At 37.9% G+C, this 19627-nt stretch overlaps 5 protein-coding genes across 7 annotated transcripts; 3 read left to right on the top strand and 2 right to left on the bottom strand.

The window, feature by feature from the left end:
• The first annotated feature begins 301 nt into the window (after window positions 1–301).
• On the top strand, window positions 302–4824 carry LOC104764529 (uncharacterized). Its single transcript, XM_087502286.1, has 12 exons — window positions 302–673; window positions 745–1105; window positions 1298–1475; window positions 1560–1609; window positions 1854–1946; window positions 2029–2117; window positions 2269–2347; window positions 2485–2567; window positions 2737–2815; window positions 3032–3710; window positions 3850–4327; window positions 4427–4824. Exons 1-12 carry the CDS (start codon window positions 642–644, stop codon window positions 4566–4568), a joined length of 2343 nt encoding a protein of 780 aa, XP_087358412.1. The 5' UTR covers window positions 302–641; the 3' UTR covers window positions 4569–4824.
• LOC104764530 (protein TAB2 homolog, chloroplastic) lies at window positions 4799–6324 on the bottom strand. Its single transcript, XM_010488079.3, has 4 exons — window positions 5767–6324; window positions 5622–5691; window positions 5219–5534; window positions 4799–5126 (listed from the first exon to the last, which is right to left on the bottom strand). Exons 1-4 carry the CDS (start codon window positions 6252–6254, stop codon window positions 4867–4869), a joined length of 1134 nt encoding a protein of 377 aa, XP_010486381.2. The 5' UTR covers window positions 6255–6324; the 3' UTR covers window positions 4799–4866.
• A 61-nt stretch (window positions 6325–6385) lies between these two features.
• Window positions 6386–7496, top strand: LOC104764526 (glycine-rich RNA-binding protein 4, mitochondrial-like). 2 transcript variants are annotated; one of them, XM_087502287.1, is made up of 4 exons: window positions 6386–6608; window positions 6700–6768; window positions 7027–7129; window positions 7216–7496. In XM_087502287.1, the coding sequence occupies exons 1-4, from the start codon at window positions 6470–6472 to the stop codon at window positions 7235–7237; spliced, it is 333 nt and encodes a 110-aa protein (XP_087358413.1). In that variant the 5' UTR covers window positions 6386–6469; the 3' UTR covers window positions 7238–7496. The 2 variants fall into 2 exon arrangements, with proteins under 2 accessions (XP_087358413.1, XP_010486378.1); XM_010488076.3 differs by having other exon boundaries at window positions 6428–6608; window positions 7023–7129.
• Window positions 7444–10919, bottom strand: LOC104764528 (serine carboxypeptidase-like 27). The gene is made up of 9 exons (XM_010488077.2): window positions 9499–10919; window positions 9307–9402; window positions 9117–9209; window positions 8941–9026; window positions 8606–8866; window positions 8386–8513; window positions 8202–8297; window positions 7959–8064; window positions 7444–7874 (listed from the first exon to the last, which is right to left on the bottom strand). Exons 1-9 carry the CDS (start codon window positions 9866–9868, stop codon window positions 7731–7733), a joined length of 1380 nt encoding a protein of 459 aa, XP_010486379.1. The 5' UTR covers window positions 9869–10919; the 3' UTR covers window positions 7444–7730.
• A 361-nt stretch (window positions 10920–11280) lies between these two features.
• On the top strand, window positions 11281–19619 carry LOC104764525 (MAP3K epsilon protein kinase 2). Of its 2 annotated transcripts, none has more exons than XM_087502065.1 (25): window positions 11281–11453; window positions 11913–11974; window positions 12113–12247; window positions 12355–12375; window positions 12482–12555; window positions 12623–12713; window positions 12788–12871; window positions 12965–13066; window positions 13243–13374; window positions 13545–13616; window positions 13725–13828; window positions 13969–14068; window positions 14195–14557; window positions 14969–15301; window positions 15380–15424; window positions 15613–15792; window positions 15882–15965; window positions 16230–16327; window positions 16421–16504; window positions 16789–17513; window positions 17613–17983; window positions 18130–18264; window positions 18431–18834; window positions 18955–19069; window positions 19153–19619. In XM_087502065.1, the coding sequence occupies exons 1-25, from the start codon at window positions 11336–11338 to the stop codon at window positions 19327–19329; spliced, it is 4209 nt and encodes a 1402-aa protein (XP_087358191.1). In that variant the 5' UTR covers window positions 11281–11335; the 3' UTR covers window positions 19330–19619. The 2 variants fall into 2 exon arrangements, with proteins under 2 accessions (XP_087358191.1, XP_087358192.1); XM_087502066.1 differs by having other exon boundaries at window positions 11302–11453; window positions 17616–17983.
• Window positions 19620–19627: the final 8 nt, after the last annotated feature.

The following is a 19627-nucleotide window of genomic DNA, read 5'->3' as shown; positions in this document are numbered from 1 at the left end:
CACGAGAAATATTTTATGTGTCATTTGTGGTTAATGTTGTTAAAATGTCACCAATCACCACCATCCGCGTATGTTGTCAATATAATAAAATTTACCAAGTCAAAGTTTTTTTATTGCTCTAAATATGTCTCATCTATACTGTAATTGAGAAACTCCAAAATTGTATAGTACAGTTAGTTGAAAGAAGAGAGTTGGGATAGTGACGACGTGGAAGCATTTAATTGGAGGAGTCAACAAGAGCACTCTTTCAGTTTCTTTGGCAGCATCTTATAATAAACCAACCGTTGATTAAGGTTGAGATGAGAAAAAAAAAAGCATCTTCTTATCTCTGCGTCCAAAACTCCAAAAACTCTCACAGAGCGCACAAAAGAGACGACCCCCTTTCTCTTAACTCTTTCTAGTATCTATCTACTACTACTGATTAAATCATTAATACAACTAATTAATTTATTACATTAGCAATCCTTAAATTTTCTTTTTATATGATAATAAATAAATTAAATAAATAATATATATATAAAAAAAAAAAAAGAGAGAAGCGATCTCTAAAATCAAAATCTCGATTTTTTTTTTCTTTTTTATTTTTTTTTTATTTTGGAGGCGAGAGGAATAATTTTGGTTGCGGTGGGATTGGGATTATAATGGCCTTTCACGTAGCTTGCCCAATTACATGGTAATCTATCTATCTCTCTTCTCTTCCTTATTTTGCTTCACTATCTCTCCTTAACATCCTTTTGCTCGCAGTCGTCGGATCTGCGGTTGCTCCTTAGGGTTTTCTCGGGATCTCCGTAGACCTAATGGCGAAGACGAGTTTTTGAAAAAGGTTAATCAAGTGGAGGAGTTTCGCAAGGATCCTCGTGTTTCTTCTAATGTTGTTCATGGAGGCACGGTTCAGGTTAGGGTTCCTAAGGTTGTTCCTGCTCCTCAGACGGTTTCTTCTGTTTCGGTTTTGGGGGTTGGGGATGGTGTTGGTGTTGGAGTTGTTGATGAATTGGCGGAGGAAGCTTCCGCTCAGAAGAAACGTGTTGCTCTTCAGAGACAAGCTGCTGTTACGGTTGAAGCTGCTGAGGATTATGCTCGCAGGTTTGAATCTGGTGTCAATGAGGTGAGTGCCTTTTTTTTTTTTTTTGTTCTTAATTTGCTTTGATATTCAGTTTGTGTGTATACAAAATTGGGAGAATTGTTTGATTCTTCTTTGTTGGCATTTGTTGCCTTAAAAATGTCATCTTTCATTTCCGAAGCCATTTTTTTCTGTATTGATTGAGCTTTTCGTTTGTTTTGTTTGTTTGTTGTACAGCTTTCATCAAAAGACCTTGCTGGTGAAGAAGTAGCTCACTCCGGCATGAATATAATGTGCAGAATGTGCTTCCTCGGAGAAGGTGAGGGAAGTGACAAAGCAAAGAGGATGCTTTCCTGTAAACACTGTGGAAAGAAGTACCACAAGAACTGTTTAAAGTCTTGGGCCCAACATAGAGGTATTTACTTACATTCAATGTTGCTGTCATTTTCCTGGCTTGCTAAGTCTTTTTTTTTTTGGGTCTAATTGCTGTAAGTTGCAGATTTATTTCATTGGAGTTCATGGAGTTGTCCCTCTTGCCGGGTTTGTGAGGTAGTTTGTTTCTGGTTTTTCAGTTTTCTTGTTCGTGACATTTGTTGCATCTGAGCACTACCTATTGCTCGCAAAGTGATTGATAAAACATATGTTTCTTTTTTTGTTTAACGAAATCAGTTGTCTTAAGTTAACGAAATCAGTTGTCTTAAGTAACGAACGGATATAAAAGTGTTAGCCTAACTGCTATATAGACTGTCTTTAGATCTTTAAACCTGCCTCACTGAGTCGTTACCCTCCTTAGGTCTGCCGTAGGACTGGAGATCCTAACAAGTTCATGTTCTGCAAAAGGTGTGATGCTGCTTACCATTGTTATTGCCAACATCCTCCACACAAGGTACCTGACAGATAGCTACCTTCATGTGATTATCTTTTTTAACTTAAGTAGTTTGGCTTATTTATTCAACATGAACGCACAGAATGTAAGTTCTGGGCCATATCTCTGCCCAAAGCATACAAGATGCCACAGCTGTGATTCTACCGTCCCTGGAAATGGCCTAAGTGTCAGGTATACATCCTTTGTCTTTTGCGGGGTAGGTTAGTCTTACAAGTGAGCAGAACAATTTACTTTGTTTGGCCAGTTTAGGATTTGCAGATGGATTTCCCTATTAAAAATTCTGTTGATCAGTTTTGTTCACATGTGTTTTCTAATGTAACAGGTGGTTTTTATCATATACTTGCTGTGATGCTTGTGGCAGATTGTTTGTGAAGGGAAATTATTGTCCTGTATGCTTGAAGGTACTGTATTTTTTATTTTAAGCAAAACAAGTCTTAGCAATAGCATTAACATGGCTTTTATTTTTAATGCGAGATTCCTGTAGCAAAACATGACGCCTCTTTAGTGTTGCATTAACCAAGTTGCTTATCTTGTATAGGTGTATAGGGATTCAGAATCAACTCCAATGGTTTGCTGTGATATCTGTCAACGCTGGGTGCATTGCCATTGCGATGGAATAAGGTTCGTCCTCATTGTAATTTGTATTGTTGCAAACATAGTTATTTCTGTTGCATCTGCGATATGATTATACTACCAATTAGATTAAGTCATATTTTAGATATGCATCGTAAAATGTATTTGAGTCATATGTTAAATCTGGAATTGTTTGCCTCTGGAAACTGTCATGCAGTGAAGAGAAATATCAGCAGTTTCAAGTTGATGGAAAGCTGCAGTATAAATGTGCCACATGCCGTGGGGAGTGTTATCAGGTATGTCTGTTCTTGTTATTAGTACCCTCGCTTCTTAGTCACTCAATTATTCTTCTTGGTTCTTGTTATCATATAAGTATTGCTCGTAGAGCTGGGGGGGGGGGGGGGGGGGGGGGGCTTTCCTTTGGAATGGGAAGATGATTTAATAGTGCAATTTGCTAGTGTGTTGATCATATAAATTTTCTTGGTTTTCAAATTCTATCTTTGGCTTCTCAGGTGAAGGATCCTCAGGATGCAATTCAAGAACTTTGGAAGAAAAAAGATGTGGTGGACAAAGACTTGATTGCTAGTTTAAGGGCTGCTGCTGGTTTGCCAACAGAGGAGGAAATATTTTCGATATCTCCATTTTCAGATGATGAAGAAAATGGACCCGTATCTGGGCGCTCACTGAAGTTTTCTATTAAAGGTTTGGTGGAAAAATCCCCAAAGAAAAGCAAGGAGTATGGGAAGAACTCAAGTAAAAAGCATGCTAGTAAAAAAGGTAGTCACACTAAGTTAGAGTCTGAAGTGCATCAGGAGATTGGATCTGAGAGACGCCGATTAGGTGGTGCTAGAATTGATAATGTGGGGTTTCAGATAAACGAACAATCGGACGTGAATTCTTCTGTAGCTGGAATTTGCTCAACACATGAACCTAAGATTGTAAAACATAAGAGGGTTGATGATGTTATGGTGACTGATGAAGAAAAGCCGTCAAGGATAGTTAGAATAAAGTGTAGCAAGCCTCTTGATTCTGATAGCGAGGATACCCTACGGAATGCAAGGGAGGAGAAATCTGTAAAGACAAAGAAGTTGGTTATTAATCTGGGGGCAAGGAAGTTAAATGTCAGTGGTTCTTCGAAGTCCAATGTTGTTCCTCATTTATCAAGGGACAAAGATCAGTCCACTTTGGGAGGTATGTTGTGATCTTTTTATTAATACAACCACACAAATACTTGAGAGTTTTTTGCATGTGCATTAACTGGAGTACTAATATTTGAACATTTACAAGTCTATAATTCCTCTAAATTTCTGCTAATAATGTATTTCTGCAGGGGATAAAATTGATCAGACTGGCGAAGTAAGAACCCTGAAGATCTCTGGAAGGTTTGGGAAAACTCAATCTGAAGGAAGTAAAGCTACATTTGGGTCGATCACACAGTTCCCTGCAACAACAAGTGAAGGAAATCACGTGGATGACAAAACATCCATTTCGCCATCGTTACAGAAAGAAGCAAGACCTCTGCTGAAATTTAAACTCAGGAAACCTAATACAGGAGATCAGACATCTTTGGTTACAACGCAGTCTGAAGATGAAAAACTGAGTCCTGCAAAAGGCCAAAGATCAAAGAGAAAGAGACCTTCAAGCTTAGTGGAAATGGCTTCACTGGAAGAAGACAATGAAGCTACAACACCTTCTTATCAGGATAGTTCAAGGAACGACGAGCTGATGGATGCTAACTGGATTTTGAAGAAGTTGGGTAAAGATTCAATAGGAAAGAGAGTCGAAGTCCATGGATCTCAAAACTCATGGTAAGTTTGATCGTCTTAACTGATTAAGCTGTTGTGATTGGCCTGCTTATTGTATCCTATCTAGATGTCTAAAATGAATAATACATTTACTGTTTAAAGGCATAAGGGAACTGTGACAGACGTTTCTGGAGACACATCCACATTGTCGGTTTCTCTAGATGATGGAAGCATCAAGACATTTGAACTTGGAAAGCACAGTGTCCGCTTCATACCGCAAAAGCAAAAGAGGTCGAGGAGCTGATTGGACCAGCGAGCAGCGTTTTAGTCACTAACCTTCTGCGTGCGATAAGACAATTGGATTGTTGGGCCATTTTCTTCGCTTTAAGCGCTTTTGGTAGTAATAATCAGTAACACGAAAAGTGCCAAATTGTGTAGATATTACTTGTGATATGAAAGGTGGTAGTTCCTGTAACTCATTCACTTGGTAGGTCCATAGTTTTTGCAGACTCGTGTAACAACAATTCGTTCTAATTGAAGCAGGTGAGAAATTTCTGTTACTAAATGGCAAAATATGGTATTAACATATATCAAAAGGGAAATTAAACAGGGGGTGGTGGCAAATCAATAAGAAGCCAAAAGCCAACACAGTCATCAGAATCTAAGTCATCTTGAATTGCAAGAAAATGCAAACCACCACTTGCTTTCTTTGCAGATTCCCAAGCTTCAGCTTCATCAGTAGTAACAGGTGTCTTCTTGTAGGTCGCATAGACATACCTTGTTGAGATCCCAACAGCTAGAATCAAACATCCTTTGGAACTGTCTGCTTCAATCGAACATACTTCAAGCCCATTCATCCAAGCTATAATGATCAAGTATAAAACTCAGAATCAAAAACCAACCCACAAACAAACTTGTTCCAAAGATGGCTTAGCAAGAAACCAAACACCTTACCTGCCAGAGGTTTAGCTCGTGAAGTAGCAACAGAGAGACCTGGAATCAGTGTATTTTCATCCACTTCAATGCCAAGCAAATCCAAGTCTAAGGTAGCACCAAACACAAACTTGTCCTCAAAGTCTGAGATCTCCTCTCTAACAGCTGAGTAAGGTAATTGAACAAATGCCCATTTCTCCCCAAACAAATTCTCCGGAAGATTCATTGGAAATGGATTGTCTAGAGACAGAAGAGGCAATGATCCCTTTTGGAAACCGGGGTGACGCGTGTACACAGTGTCATAACGTTCTTGCAACCACAGAAACAGAGACAAACACTGTAATGCAGAAATTTAGCTTTGTTTATCAACTTGTTCCAAGTCCCTAACATAGAAACCACATGTACACAAAAACTGTTAACTCACCCGTTTACTAGGCACTGCCTTAATGGCAAGCTCTTTGCAAGCTTTTGTGATAATGGTTTGCATCTGTGACCTGCAAAACCAACTTCAACCATTAGACTACATTTAAAAGAAAAGAAAAGCAAAAAAAGCTTTTTAGTGTTTGCACCTGAAGAAGCGAATCCTCTCAGGAAGAGGAACACCCAAGTCTTGAGTGATGGTAACAATGGCGTCTTTGAGGGTAATACTATTAATGACATTATTGGGAAAATATTTAGTGACTTGAAGAGAGAGCGAAGCATCACAAACCACAAGCTCCCAAATTTTTTTCCCTCTGGAATCAAGGATAGGCCTCGAGCAAAAATCCAATTCCCACTCTTTGATGCTCTCCGCATCGGATTCCGGATCCAGATAACTCAGCTCAGACGTTGGATCATCTTGTTCTTCCTCTACTTCATTTGATACCTCTTGTTCTTTAGTAATCGACAGTGAGCTCTCAGGTAACGACCTGGAGACGAAACGGTAGCGTTTCAAAAGGGTATCGGAGGAGAAGAGATGATGATGGGTTTTGATTGGTTTATTAAAAGAAGAGGACTTGGGGATTCTGGGAAGTGATGGTGTCTGGATTCGAGTGGTGTTAAAGCCTAACGTCGCCATTGTAAAGGTAGAAGAAGCTTTAGAAGAAGAAGAAGAACTGAAGAAGAATGATTTATCCTTTTCGGTTACTCCTTCCTCATCCACAAAGATATTTAATTAATAAAATAATATTTTTTTTTGTTTTTTTTTTTTGTGGTCACTTATTTAAATTGAAAAAAAAAACTTACAACACAAAGCTTCCGTTTGAAGAAACAAGTTTTGTTGTGAATTGATTGATGATGATGAGGAACGGCATTGAGCTACTAGTGAGACGAGTTGCAGCGATACCTCAACACTCAGTTTCTTTTAGCTTCCAAGTTCTTCCTCAATTTTGCACATCTTCTGAGTCGCCCAGCTCCAAGCTATTCATCGGAGGTTCGAATGTGTTTTAGTATTATATCAAAGGTACCCACATTTACATATTTTAGATGATAAAATTACGATTTTGATTCCCGTATGTATGCAGGAGTGTCGTGGTCTGTAGATGAGCAATCTCTCAAAGACGCTTTCTCTTCCTTTGGTGAGGTTGCCGAAGGTAATAATTGTCATCTATAACTCTTCCAGGTGTTCGATGAAATGTCTGAATGAGTCTTTGGTTATGACTTTTGGGTATTTTTGGATTTATCTGATCGTTTGTAAGATTTGTTGGTTTAGTGATGAGTTTTATAGAGGCTTGGAGAGCTCTGTACTTTCTCTCACCCGAGTTCCATTTGTGTGTAATGTGAACAACTACTTTAATTGTAATCCTATTTGGATTCTTTAATCTATCAAATATAATTGTGATGTCAGTTAGGATTGCGTACGACAAAGGAAGTGGGAGATCAAGAGGCTTTGGTTTTGTTGATTTTGCAGAGAAAGACAATGCTCTGTCTGCTAAAGACGCCATGGATGGAAAGGTAAAGAAGCAAACGTAACAAACAAAAAGATTTGTTGTGTTGCTATCGCTGCAGGATGGTTTCTTAAGTGACTCTCTATGTTGCAGGGATTATTGGGTCGGCCACTGAGGATAAGTTTTGCCCTTGAAAGAGTGCGTGGTGGTCCTGTGGTTGTTCCGCGTTTTGGGAAATCAAAGAGAGACAGGTAAAGAGTCTTCAAGTGATGAAAGCATCTTGTAGAGATCCATCTTTCAAAGACTCTTAATCCAATGACAAAAGACAGCATTCTTGTAGAAGCTTGTGGTTGAGTCTTTTGTTTAGTTGTAATCTCAAAGTCTATAAACTATCATGTAATATCATTTAGTGTGAAAGGTTTTGCTTTGCATCATACAATAATGGAGAAAAGATATAAAACTGTTTGAGACATGATTTTACAAAAGAAAAGAAAAAGAAAAAAAAAAGAAGAGTAGCTTATGACTTGTACTCAATAGCTACTCAGTCGTGTGTTGGATTTGGATGTACCAAGGATGGTGGAAGACAGTGAATGAAGAAACACTTGGTTTATTGATGATGAAGGAGAAAGAATATGTATTTGGGAAGAGTTCCCATCAGGTTTGATGTTTCAGGTCATAGGCATTGGTTTGTTCTCTAAAAAGGATCTGAAAAGAATAAAGGCTTGACGGGGACGGTGTAGAGGCACTTCATGACCAGCTCCTGCTACTGTTACTAATGTAAGCCCTTTGTACACTTGACTCCACCCACCTACCTACAAATTACAATACAATGCCCCTCAAATCAATTTCTGAATCTTACGCATAGAAACTAACATGAGAAAGGTTCAATTTTTCACCTTGCCATGATCGTACCATGGGTACCAGTTTGTGATGGTTGCTAGCTTCAGTGCATCAATAGAGTATCGGGTAGCGGTTATAGGAACAACCGCATCTGTATCCCCACTGCATATCATGTAGAAAGAGATCATTGATCAAGCAATCTTTATTTGTAATCAAGACTTTACATATATCTCTACACTGCTCTTATCTGTAATCATTCATTAAGGAAACATCACAAAGTTCAATACAAATTTTGGTACCTGAAAACCCATATTTTGAGACCTGCAGTAATCAATTCTCTGTATATAGGAAGCATTGACAGAGGAGAATCTTCCCAATAGTTTCCCACAATGTCACTGCAAGAGGACAAAAAAAAAACTCAATAAATCAATCAGGTTTATGCCTTTAAATACAACCAGAATTGAAACTTTGTTTTCAACTGACCTGCATGCTTTCCAAGGGTAAGGTAAGCGAGTGACATTTGCGTGGAGAGCCTTCTGAACTTCCACGCGGTTAAAATACACATTTGAATATCTCTCTGAACAAGGATCATAAGCCCTTGACATCCATGGCTGAGATATGGACACAAAGTTATAGCATTTTAGCTCATAAAAACAAACAAGAAGATTAATCCGAAAATGCTTTCGGATGTGTCAAAACTTACATAGCGACCCTTTAAGAATCTCTTAAGTTGTACAGTATTGTTGCAAGGTTTGGTGAAAATGCTATATGGATCGATATTTCCTTGCTCTAATTCGGCATTTCTCAGAGCCTCCATACACTGCAGTGAAGGATGCTGAGATGATACTGAGTAGCACGCTGTCTTTAGCTGGTGATACGTGGAATCGGATATGAGACCATGATTCCACCAATATTCAAATGTTCCTATATAATCATGATAGTCATCTGTAACAGCATTTCCCACCTGAATAAGCAGACTTTTAAAAATCCCAAAGTTTACTATCTTGTCAAAAAGTCTGAGTTTTGTACAATCTTTACCATAAAACCTTTGAGGTTTATAGCCGGGTTCCTGAAACCCTTGTTTCTTTCATGGACAAGTTTAGACAACTGAGGAACAAAATGACCTGTCCAAGAGAGAGAGAGAGAGAGTCAAGAGTAAGCATCAGGTATCATCTGTAACTGATGAGAGAGCTTGAAGGAGAAAAATGTGAAACCTGCATAGCTTTCTCCAATAATATAAAAGTCTCTATGTTTGTATTGTGGAAACCTCTCAAACCAGCTGACAAGAAATCTATACGAGTCTTCGGCTACAGATTCATCAAGACAAGAAATCAATTAGAGTTCAAGAAAGCCTGATGATTAAAGTTGATAAAAATCAGAAATAGATTATAAGAGGGGCAGAACCTGTTCTCTGATCACCGGTTGTGTAAAGATCTGAGCTTGTGTTTGAATATGAGAAACCAACTCCAGCTGGAGACTCCAAGAATAGCAGGTTTGCCACTGAGAGATACAAAGAGAGAGAACAAATCTGAATCCGGAATTAAGAAGAGAAGAGCAACTAATGATTAGAGATTCAGAACAAAAAAATGATGTTACATTTATTCCAAGCATAAAGTTTTGGATGAAGAGTTTTGCCATCAGACCCAACGCGAAAAGGACCAATTTCTTCAGCACCTCCATAAGCAACAGAAGAACAACCAGGGCCACCATTGAGCCACAGAACCAAAGGTCTAGACTTTGGGTCACGGGTCAACGGAGACTCCACCAACCAGTAGAACAAAGCTCTTCCACGTTCTTCATTCACAGTGACATAGCCTGAGTACTGTCTAAAATCTACATTACTAGGTTGTCCAGGCAACTTACTGATTCTGTCTCTCAGCTGTTCTTCCACATAAGAAGAAGCACAACATGAACTTGAAGAAGAGATTGTGAGTAAGAGAATGATAAGAAGAAAAGAGTGATCCATGGATCAGATCTAAGAGAGTTAGATCTGGTGGAACTCTGGATTCCTCACGATTTGGAGAGAGTGAGTGTAAGAAACATTTAATTGTTCTCAAAGTCAAACTTATAGTTACTTAACAGAACAGCTAGCGCACTACTCTACTACTGTCTTGTCTTCAGACTGGACAGACAGTGAATAAGCTACTCCCTCATTATATTAAAAAGCTAATAAAGACAGATATTAAAATTCTGTTTGTGACACTAGTAATTTTAATATTAAGGCTAATGTAGTTACTTTTAATCATGGTAACCTAATTAATTTTTATATAGTGTCGTTAATAATAGTTTTTTTTTTCTCTTTACGTTATTTAAAAAATTTGCTTATGAAACTTGTAATTGATTCCTTTGTTATAAAAGGAGACTTAGAATATTAAACTGTAATTTCTTCTATCTATGGTGAAACTAGTACTAGATTGTTAACATAATTGTTTTACTACATTTTGACCAAAAAAAAAAAAAAATTGTTTTACTACAATAGTTTCAACTAGAGTCTGCTACTAAATCTGCAGCCCAGTTAGAAAGAAAAAAACATTATCATGTTGGAGTAGTGTGAAAGAGAGGAAAAAAATAAAAAAGGAACTTTTTACTTTACAGTCTTTGATATTTTACCCCCAATCCTAAGTTCTAAATTCTAACCATTCTTGGATAGGCTTTTTATCCATCCGACAATTTACAGGTCTGACATGGGCATGCCTGATTTTTCTTGAGGCTAGAATTTTATTGTCTTTTTCAAAAAGAATTCGCATTTTAATTTGACAGAGTAATCCAAAATTTGACTCCTTTTTGTTTAATAAATATCGTATAAATGTTGAAATAGCTGAGTTTTGAACCTGTTGTTGTCATATGTTTTGCACGCAGAAGCCGGATATCACTTGTTTCCCACTCACACAGTCACACACTCACTACTACTGTATAAACAACAGTTATTTACCACTGAAATCGTTGTTAACCAGCGATCGAATTATTATATATAGGGACATATGAATCTTAAAATCATATTTTAAACTAGTGTAATTAAAAAGAGTTTCGGATCTCTAATCTATGTATCCTAATTTCATATGTTTTTATTTAATTATTTATTTTGTAATTTTTATATGTAATAAAAATGTATACATGCTTATTTTGTAAGTTCACCTAAACATTTAAATCTTAATTGTTTGACGCAAAGATAAGATTTTTATAAGATTACAATTTTGATTGGTCATACGCCGTAGATATCGGATTATCCTGATTCCGCCAATCAAAACACATATTATATATTAATTTTGCCAATCAAAACACATAATCCTAATTCCACCAATTAAAACAATAATAATAGATTTTTAAACCTAAATTGTTGATAAGATAATACTATCTATATAGATTCTCTATATAATCAACAAAACTGAAACTAGGTAAAAAAAATTTGTTGAAAAACATAGTCGACTTCACCATGAAACTCTACAAATCTCCGACTAAGCTATCGAGCAATCAACTAGTGGATATGAAACAAATTCAACTTCAATTCCAAGCAGCAAAGCTTCTCCCTTTCCGCGGGATGAAGAAAAAAGGTTTTGTATGATTTACTCTTTTCATTATCATACTTATGTGTGTGTGTGTTTTCTCCCTCTAATTTTGAGGCTATTAGAACATTATTTAGTTTAAAAGGGGTGAAATCGAAAAGAAAGAAAAAGGTAAGGACCCCAAAATAAAAAGAGAATACTTTGTGGCCTGGCGCCTGAGGTATCGACAAAAAAAGTATCTCTCCGGCTGATACAGTTCGTCAGTTTCCAAACCTTTAATTAATTTTTTGATTAATTTTATAATTAAAATTTCACAACTGTATTAGGGCTGGCAATTTTGATCTTCAAACCCCATCTCGATTCCTTCGAATTTTGTTTTTTTCTCAAAATTAAAAAAAAAAAAAACCCTAAAATTCTTTGATTATGTTTCTCCTGAATTTTCCCTCGTAAAAATAAAAATAAAAATGGAGTCTTGAGTAGGCAATTTTTGTTTTGGTGCATTCTCAGAGATGGCGAAACAGATGACGTCATCCCAGTTCCACAAATCAAAGACTCTCGACAACAAATATGTGAGCTTTTCTCCACAATTCTGGGTTTTTTAGCTTTTTGGTCTAGCAAATTTGAAATTGGAATGCTTTCAATCTTTGTGGAGTTTGTTTAAATTGATTTAAGTCACTCAAAGGTTTGTGCTTTTTTGTTGAGGGCAGATGCTGGGAGATGAAATTGGTAAAGGAGCTTATGCTCGAGTTTATATAGGATTAGACCTGGAGAATGGAGACTTTGTTGCCATTAAACAAGTCTCTTTGGAAAATATTGCTCAAGAGGATCTTAACACCATTATGGTTTGTTTACTTTCCTTTTTATTTCTGTTCTAAATGTCATCTCAGTATCACTGACTCTGAATCCTGTTTTTGTTGTGGGGGGGGGGGGGGGGGGACAATTTCATCAGCAAGAAATCGATCTCCTTAAGGTACCTTCTTTTCTTCCATATCCTGCAATTATTTCAAATTGCACATTCTTTATAACCGGTTGAGATGCAGTCTTCCTTCCTAAGATGATGTGTCAATGCAATGCAGAACTTGAACCATAAAAACATTGTCAAATATCTTGGATCCTTGAAGACAAAGACTCACCTTCACATTATTCTGGAGTAAGTCATATATTTGGTCCACGCTGGACTACCGTCTGGAAACTCATGTCCAATTTTGTGTTTGCAGATACGTTGAGAATGGCTCTCTCGCAAACATTATTAAACCAAATAAATTTGGTCCTTTCCCTGAGTCGTTGGTGACTGTTTACATTGCACAGGTCCGTATATATCTTTTTTTTTCTAGTTTGAGTTAAGTTTCTTGAAACACTTTTGGACTAACTAGTGAATACAGGTCTTGGAAGGTTTAGTATATCTGCATGAGCAGGGTGTCATACATCGTGATATCAAGGGTGCAAATATTTTGACAACGAAGGAGGTGTGTTGTTAGTTCAAGATCTGTTGTATTCTGAGATGGACAAGATTCTTCTTTGCTGTCCTTCCTTAAATACTTGACTATCTCATACTTCAGGGACTTGTTAAGCTTGCTGACTTTGGAGTTGCCACTAAACTAAATGAGGCTGATTGTAACACTCACTCAGTGGTCGGAACTCCTTACTGGATGGCTCCTGAGGTACATCTTTGATAATATATTTATCTTCCTCCATCATATTCGTATAGGTCAAATATTCGTATGTAATTTCTATAATTGGACTTTGTTCTTGTTGTGACAAAAGGATGTTGTTTTCTCCTTTAAAAAACGTATAACTGATTATGTGTGGACTGACGGATACTCAAACTTTGTTTTAGGTTATTGAATTGTCAGGAGTTTGTGCTGCTTCTGACATTTGGAGTGTTGGATGCACTATTATTGAACTTTTGACATGTGTACCTCCTTACTATGATCTGCAACCCATGCCAGCCCTCTACCGCATTGTTCAGGTTTTTCCATCATTTACGAGTTTGCTTTAAGTTAATTAAATTTAGGTTTCTCTTCCTTCCCCTATTCGTATTCTTCCTTGTTTTAAATCACTTCCTTCCTGCAATAATGCAATAGCTGTTAGCAATCACTTAAAACTCTTAAAACTATTCCTTTTCTGGTTTTGTTTCAGGATGATACCCCTCCTATTCCCGATAGTCTTTCTCCCGATATTACAGACTTCCTACGTCTGTGCTTCAAGAAGGTATAGCTTGTTACAATATTGTTTAATAACTCTACCTACCGAAACCTAGGCATTTTGATTTATCTAATATCCAGTATGTACATCTGATTTGTATCTTGCATATTACAGGATTCCAGGCAGAGGCCTGATGCGAAGACACTTCTCTCTCACCCTTGGATACGGAATTCTAGACGAGCACTGCGATCATCACTTCGGCATAGTGGGACCATCAGGTTAGAACCTGTGTCTTTTACGTTAACTTGTGGAAGAATATTTCAAATTTTACTATCTATCTCCCCGTAGGGGTTCGTTACAAGTCTTCGTTGCCTTCATTAACCTGTATTTCTGTCTTTGGGCACGTCATCCTTTGCAGATATATTAAGGAACCTGGTTCAAGTTCAGAGAAGGATGATGAAGGTAGTCAAGAAGTAGCTGAAAGCCTTTCAGCAGAAAAAATGGGGGTGACAAAAACTGTAAGATTCATTAGCTCTTTTTATTATCAATTAATCTTTTGGAGATGCCTAGAGATGAGCAGTATACTGCATTAAAACCAGAGATGAACTTTGCTAAAGCTACTGATCCAGTCCTTTTGTGTCCAGAACTCGAGAAGCAAATCACCTGTGGTAGGTTTGGCGAGTTTTAGGTCTGAGAAAGATCAATCTTCACCTGATCTTGGTGCAGAAGGAACGGATTCAGAAGATGGTCTTAATTCGGATCAAGTTCCTAAATTGTCTATCCACGATAAGTTTTCTCGTATTTCTTCAGATGCAAAGGGGACATCTCAAGATGTAATAGAGAATCATGAGAAATCCGAATCTGATGAACCTGGAAATCTTGAAAGGGAAGCTTCTGAAGGTAGAAGAACTACGACAGCAACAAAGCAGGTTGGAAAAGAAAGTTCTATCCAGGTGGAGCAGTTACCGCATAGTTTTAGCCAAAAAGGTGAAGATGGGCTTCGAAAGGTCAGTGGTGTTTTGTTAGTCATTCTTGCCCTAGTACTTATTTAGATTATATGGTAAATCACGAGCGAGTATGCTGTGCTTTGTCTGTTGAGTTAATTGATAAGTTCTTCTTTCTTAACTGACAAAAACAAAACACTTTGCTGAGTTTGTACTGTATAAGTAACCTCTCTTTTTTTTTGGCGTTTTTTACTAAGACTTCTATAATGAGCTATTTTTGTTTGTTGTTGGGGTTTGATCTTGTATGCTTCAAGATCTTATCGCAATACTTTCCCTTATTTTGTAGTAGATGCTTTATTTTATATAAAATTTGTTTATTACTCTCGGGAAGTAGGTTGTTGATGGCTGCTGTATACTGAGATGATGGCTTGCAAACTGACTAGATCTGCTATGCTTGTTATTTCTATCTTAAAGGCTCCGAAGACTTCCTCTAGTTTTGGTGGGAGTGAACTGACTAGATTTAGTGATCCTCCTGGGGATGCTTCTTTGCATGATTTGTTTCATCCACTGGATAAAGTTCCTGAGGGAAAACCAAATGAAGCCTCAACATCAATGCCTACGACAAATGTGAACGAGGGTGATTCTCCTGTTGCAGATGGTGGAAAGAATGATCTGGCAACAAAATTGAGGGCTAGAATAGCTCAGAAGCAAATGGAGGGTGAAACGGGGAATTCACAAGATGGTGGTGATCTTTTCCGCTTAATGATGGGTGTTTTGAAAGATGATGTTATTGACATTGATGGCTTGGTATGCTCTGTCTCAAGTATGCAGGTTTGATAATTCAAGTAGTATGTTGTTAACATATAGTCATATCTTGTTTCTCAGGTATTTGATGAAAAAATGCCCGCGGAAAATCTTTTTCCTCTGCAGGTATTCTGCAATTTTATATCCTGAGCTTTTAGCCATCTTTGATCATATAATGCTACTTGACCGACCCACTCCATACTCTGAGAATAATTAGGTGTTGAAAAGCAAACCAAGGCTTCTCAACTCAATTTATTAGTTTCTATTGTTGTGTGAATTTAGATCTTAGTAATTAATTGGTTAAGTTTTTATAGGCAGTCGAGTTCAGCAGATTGGTGAGCTCCTTAAGGCCAGATGAATCAGAAGATGCAATTGTAACTTCTTGTCAGAAACTTGTTGCCATGTTTCGTCAGAGACCTGGGCAGAAGGCAGTATTTGTGACACAGCATGGTTTCCTCCCTCTAATGGATCTACTTGATATTCCTAAATCTCGAGTACGTTACTTGTAACCAAGCAGGTTTTTTTGTTGTCTTTCATCATCAGTAGTTGGCTTATGCTTGTGAATCTTTTTTGGTGTTTTCAGGTAATACATGCCATGCTGCAACTGATAAACGAAATCATACAAGATAACACCGACTTCCTGGAAAATGCTTGTCTCGTTGGTCTCGTAAGTCTTACTCTCCATTTGATAGCTGACTTGATGAATCACCAGTAGTTCCTTGGTATAGTTCGGTGGAATCGACAATCAAAGGCTCCTGTCTACATTTTTATCTTAAATGTCGAACACCATTTCGACAGCTAATACCTTTTTGAGAAAAATCGTAGATAATTAAAAGACGGTGTTGTTACATTATCACCCAAGTTTTCACGATGTTCTCAAATAGACAAAAAAAAATCCCATGAAAGTTGATTATTCCTTGTGAAATGGCAGATTCCTGTGGTAATGAGTTTTGCTGCTTCTGAGAGGGGTCGTACTCGAGAAATTCGTAAGGAAGCAGCATACTTCTTGCAGCAGCTTTGTCAGTCAAGGTTACGAGTCATCAAATACATATTTATTTGCTTCACCTTTTTTTTTATAGCTTTTCTGTAAGTCATATAGTTAATTTGGTAGCTTCTTTACAGCTCCTTAACGTTGCAAATGTTCATAGCTTGTCGTGGAATACCTGTTTTGGTGGGATTTCTTGAAGCAGATTATGCCAAACACAGGTGGGTTCAGTTTACCGTCTTCTTACAAGTGTTTCGTCTGAAGGACTTGGAATTTATCCCACGCAGTGATTCCTGGGTTATTACCATTCCCATCAGCATCTGATTTTGTATTTAAACCTGTTGTCCTGCCTACTTTATGTGATGTGTGTTTCTTCTTTTGAAAACGGCTGATGCATTTCTAAATAGCTGACCATTTTCTTGATTTAGCTCTTCTCTCTTTAATCAATTCTGTTCCTTTTCGCTCTTTATGTGCTACTAAATTCTACTGATTTGAGCTTTTTCAGGGAGATGGTACACTTAGCTATTGATGGGATATGGCAGGTATTTAAACTCAAAAGATCCACCCCGAGAAATGATTTCTGCCGTATAGCAGCAAAGAATGGAATTCTTCTTAGGCTAGTCAACACTCTTTATAGCTTGAGTGAGGCAACTCAACTGGCTTCTATGTCAGGGGACGCATTGATTGCGGATGGTCAAACTCCACGAGCACGCTCTGGTCAACTTGACCCTAACAATCCTATTTCTAGTCAGCGTGAAACTTCACTCAGTGTGATTGATCATCCTGATGAGTTGAAAACTAGGCATGGGGGTGGTGAAGAGCCTTCTCATGCTGTGATTTCAAATTCTCGAAGGTCAGATGTCCGTCAATCAGATGCCTTGCACCCAGATGGTGATAGGCCTAGATTAAGCAGTGTTTCCCCAGATGCCACAGAAGATGTTGTAAAACAACATAGGATATCTCTCTCTGCCAATAGAACATCAACTGATAAACTTCAGAAAATGGCGGAGGGTGCGTCTAATGGTTTTCCTGTTACTCAGCCAGATCAAGTTCGACCTTTGCTTAGCTTGTTGGAGAAAGAACCCCCTTCAAGAAACTTATCTGGTCAACTGGATTATGTAAAGCATATCACTGGCATAGAGAGACATGGAAGTAGACTTCCTCTTTTGCATGCGCCAAACGAAAAGAGAACCAATGGAGACCTAGATTTCTTAATGGCCGAATTTGCAGGTAATTTAAAAAATTTGTATTTAGGAAGACTGTTCATATTGTAAGCACATACGTATATGATTTTGTCGCTTGTGCCGTATCATTACATTGTTTCTTCAGAAGTCTCTGGACGTGGAAAAGAAAACGGAAATCTTGATAGTATGCCTAGATATTCCAGTAACATGATGACTAAGAAGGTTATGGCTATTGAAAGAGTCGCTTCGACGTGTGGGATTGCATCTCAGACTGCATCTGGTGTACTGTCAGGTTCGGGTGTTCTAAATGCTAGATCTGGAAGTAACACATCATCTGGTTCACTTGCCCATACGCTGAGTGCAGATGTTGCAAGGGAATATTTGGAGAAAGTGGCTGATCTGCTTCTCGAATTTGCTCGAGCTGATACATCAGTTAAATCATACATGTGCAGCCAAAGCTTACTCAGTCGTCTGTTCCAGATGTTCAACCGTGTTGAACCTCCTATTCTGTTAAAGGTATTTCAAAAATATTATAAAGTTCCTATTTTTTTTTTCTCCAGCAGCGCTTCATATAATGTTTCCATTTTCTCTTTGGCCAAGCTTGGATGTGTGGTTCAGAGGATCTTCAGGTTGCATGTTTATAACGCCTTTTATTTGTCCAGATACTGGAGTGCACCAATCACTTATCCACGGATCCAAATTGCTTGGAGAATCTTCAGCGTGCAGATGCAATTAGGCTCTTGATCCCAAACCTTGAGCTTAAGGATGGGCCTCTTGTTAATCAGATCCATCACGAGGTTACCTTCTTGACTTGTATGGAGATAGCCTCTGTCTGTTGGTTATAACTTGTTGTCCAGTATGCTGTTTTAAATATTGAAGTTTCGACTCTTGTTCTAGTTCTTATATCGTTCGGTGTTGCTTTTAATCAATTTAACTCAAACCAACGTTTGTAAAATTGTGTAGGTACTTAGTGCACTATTCAACCTCTGTAAGATAAACAAGAGAAGGCAGGAACAAGCGGCTGAAAATGGAATCATTCCGCACCTGATGCTTTTCATCATGTCGGATTGTCCTCTAAAGCAATATGCATTGCCACTACTATGTGATATGGCTCATGCATCTCGGAATTCTAGAGAGCAGCTAAGAGCCCACGGCGGTCTGGATGTTTACCTGAGTTTACTCGATGATGAATATTGGTCAGTGATAGCCTTGGATTCAATTGCTGTTTGCTTGGCGCAAGACATTGACCACAAGGTGGAGCAGGCATTTCTCAAGAAAGATGCAATTCAAAAATTAGTTAACTTCTTCCAGAACTGCCCAGAGAGACATTTTGTGCACATATTGGAGCCATTCTTGAAGATTATCACGTATGTTATCCTCTTTTCTTTTGTATAGGTTATGAGTGAAGTTGCCACTTGTTAAGTCCTCTGATACTGAATGTTATATCTTCTCTAGTATGGACTAATCCTTCTCTTTGTTGAATGCAGGAAATCACCTGATATCAATAAAACATTAGCATTAAATGGATTGACCCCGTTACTAATTTCAAGATTAGACCACCAAGATGCGATTGCTCGACTTAACCTCCTGAAACTCATTAAGGTAATTGGTAGTTTGATTATCTAAGTCCTCGCTTATCTTGTTCTGGGTGCTGAGTGTTTGGTTTTGGCGATCAATGGAAACAGGCTGTATACGAGAAGCATCCAAAGCCAAAACAGCTGATCGTAGAGAACGATCTTCCTCAGAAACTGCAGAATCTGATAGAAGAACGACGTGATGGACAACGTTCAGGAGGCCAAGTTCTGGTGAAACAAATGGCAACATCTCTCCTGAAAGCACTTCACATCAACACCGTCTTGTGAGTGTACATTAATTCCCATTTTTGCAGGAAGAACTCACCCAGCTAAGTGTATATCATCTTCCCTTTACAACAACAGATTTGTAATTGTTAAGGTTGTGTATCTCTCTAGTGTTTTTTACTTCTCGAGAGATGCCAACACTTCTGGTTTTTGTAGTATATTCCTCAAGAGAACTTTTTGGAGGAATGTCTTTTTTGGTGATATTTGATCCCTTTTTTTTTTTGGACATGATCAGTGATCTGATTTCATTTAATCATATTATGAATGAATATGCAATATGTTTGTTTTTTTAATAGTGCTC

Source organism: Camelina sativa, chromosome 19 (genome assembly GCF_030686135.1).
Source record: "Camelina sativa cultivar CO46 ecotype springtype chromosome 19, ASM3068613v1".
In the NCBI taxonomy this organism is placed as follows: Eukaryota; Viridiplantae; Streptophyta; class Magnoliopsida; order Brassicales; family Brassicaceae; genus Camelina; species Camelina sativa.
This window is presented reverse-complemented; position numbering and strand designations above follow the sequence as displayed.